Source organism: Merops nubicus, unplaced genomic scaffold (genome assembly GCF_000691845.1).
Source record: "Merops nubicus isolate BGI_N331 unplaced genomic scaffold, ASM69184v1 scaffold47901, whole genome shotgun sequence".
Classification (NCBI taxonomy): Eukaryota; Metazoa; Chordata; class Aves; order Coraciiformes; family Meropidae; genus Merops; species Merops nubicus.
The window spans coordinates 923-1,708 of record NW_008591165.1 but is presented as its reverse complement, the minus strand read 5'-3'; the positions used below and the strand labels follow the sequence as shown (position 1 = coordinate 1,708).

Genomic DNA, 786 nt, shown 5'->3' with positions numbered 1-786 from the left:
GGACATGACGTAGGGCGCCGAGGCCGACTGCAGCTGGTTGCAGGGGCTCTGCGGCTCCGAGCTGGGGTCTTCGATCATGGTGGTCTGAGAGTCACAGTGGGGAGAGCTGACCTTGAACATCAAGTCCGTCCCTTTCTCCACGATGTGCTGGATCTGCAGGAAGCCCGCCGTGTACATCACCACCAGCTGCTCGCTGGCTGCCATGGTCAGCTTCCCGGTGTAGCAGAAGGAGAGGATCTGCTGGAAGCAAGCGGGGGGCACGGTGCCCGGCAGCTCAAAGGCGTTTTTGCTGTTCCCACTGAACAAGTCTCGGAAGTAGAGGATGCACGGGGCTGCGCCTTTTCCAGGACCGCCCGGTGAGCCTTGAAGGCCTGGCCCTTCACCACGATGGAGACATCACAGTACAGCCCCAGCAGCCGCTGCTCGTTCAGGCAGCCCAGAACGGTGTTCCCAAAGTTGGGGATCTCTATGTGCAACATCTGCGACATGGCTCAGGATCGGCTGGGGCTCCTCAGACATTCAATGCAGGAATATCCAAAGTAGGGCACATCTGAAAAAGGGAGAAGGCAAGGAGAGAGGCACAGCGTTTTTTAGATGGTTTTTAAGACCAAAGCAGGCGGAAGCAGAGGAACCCACCTCACCCGACATCAAAGGCTCAAAGCTGAGCCCCGAGAGCCGCCGCGGTAAAGCGACCGCTTCGAAAAATGCCTTATCAATGTTCCCCAACAGCACTGGAAACGCTGCCGGTGGGTGGCAAAGGGTATTCCAAAAATGCAAGTATTCCCT

General features: G+C 57.5%; 1 protein-coding gene across 1 annotated transcript; it reads right to left on the bottom strand.

The window, feature by feature from the left end:
• Positions 1 to 3: 3 nt before the first annotated feature.
• On the bottom strand, positions 4 to 547 carry LOC103782385 (nucleus accumbens-associated protein 2-like; the record flags this gene model as incomplete). Its single annotated transcript, XM_008950153.1, is given in 2 exon segments — positions 4 to 342; positions 345 to 547. Coding segments are annotated over 2 exon segments (483 nt in total), but the record flags the coding sequence as incomplete, so codon positions are not given.
• Between the last annotated feature and the right edge of the window lie 239 nt (positions 548 to 786).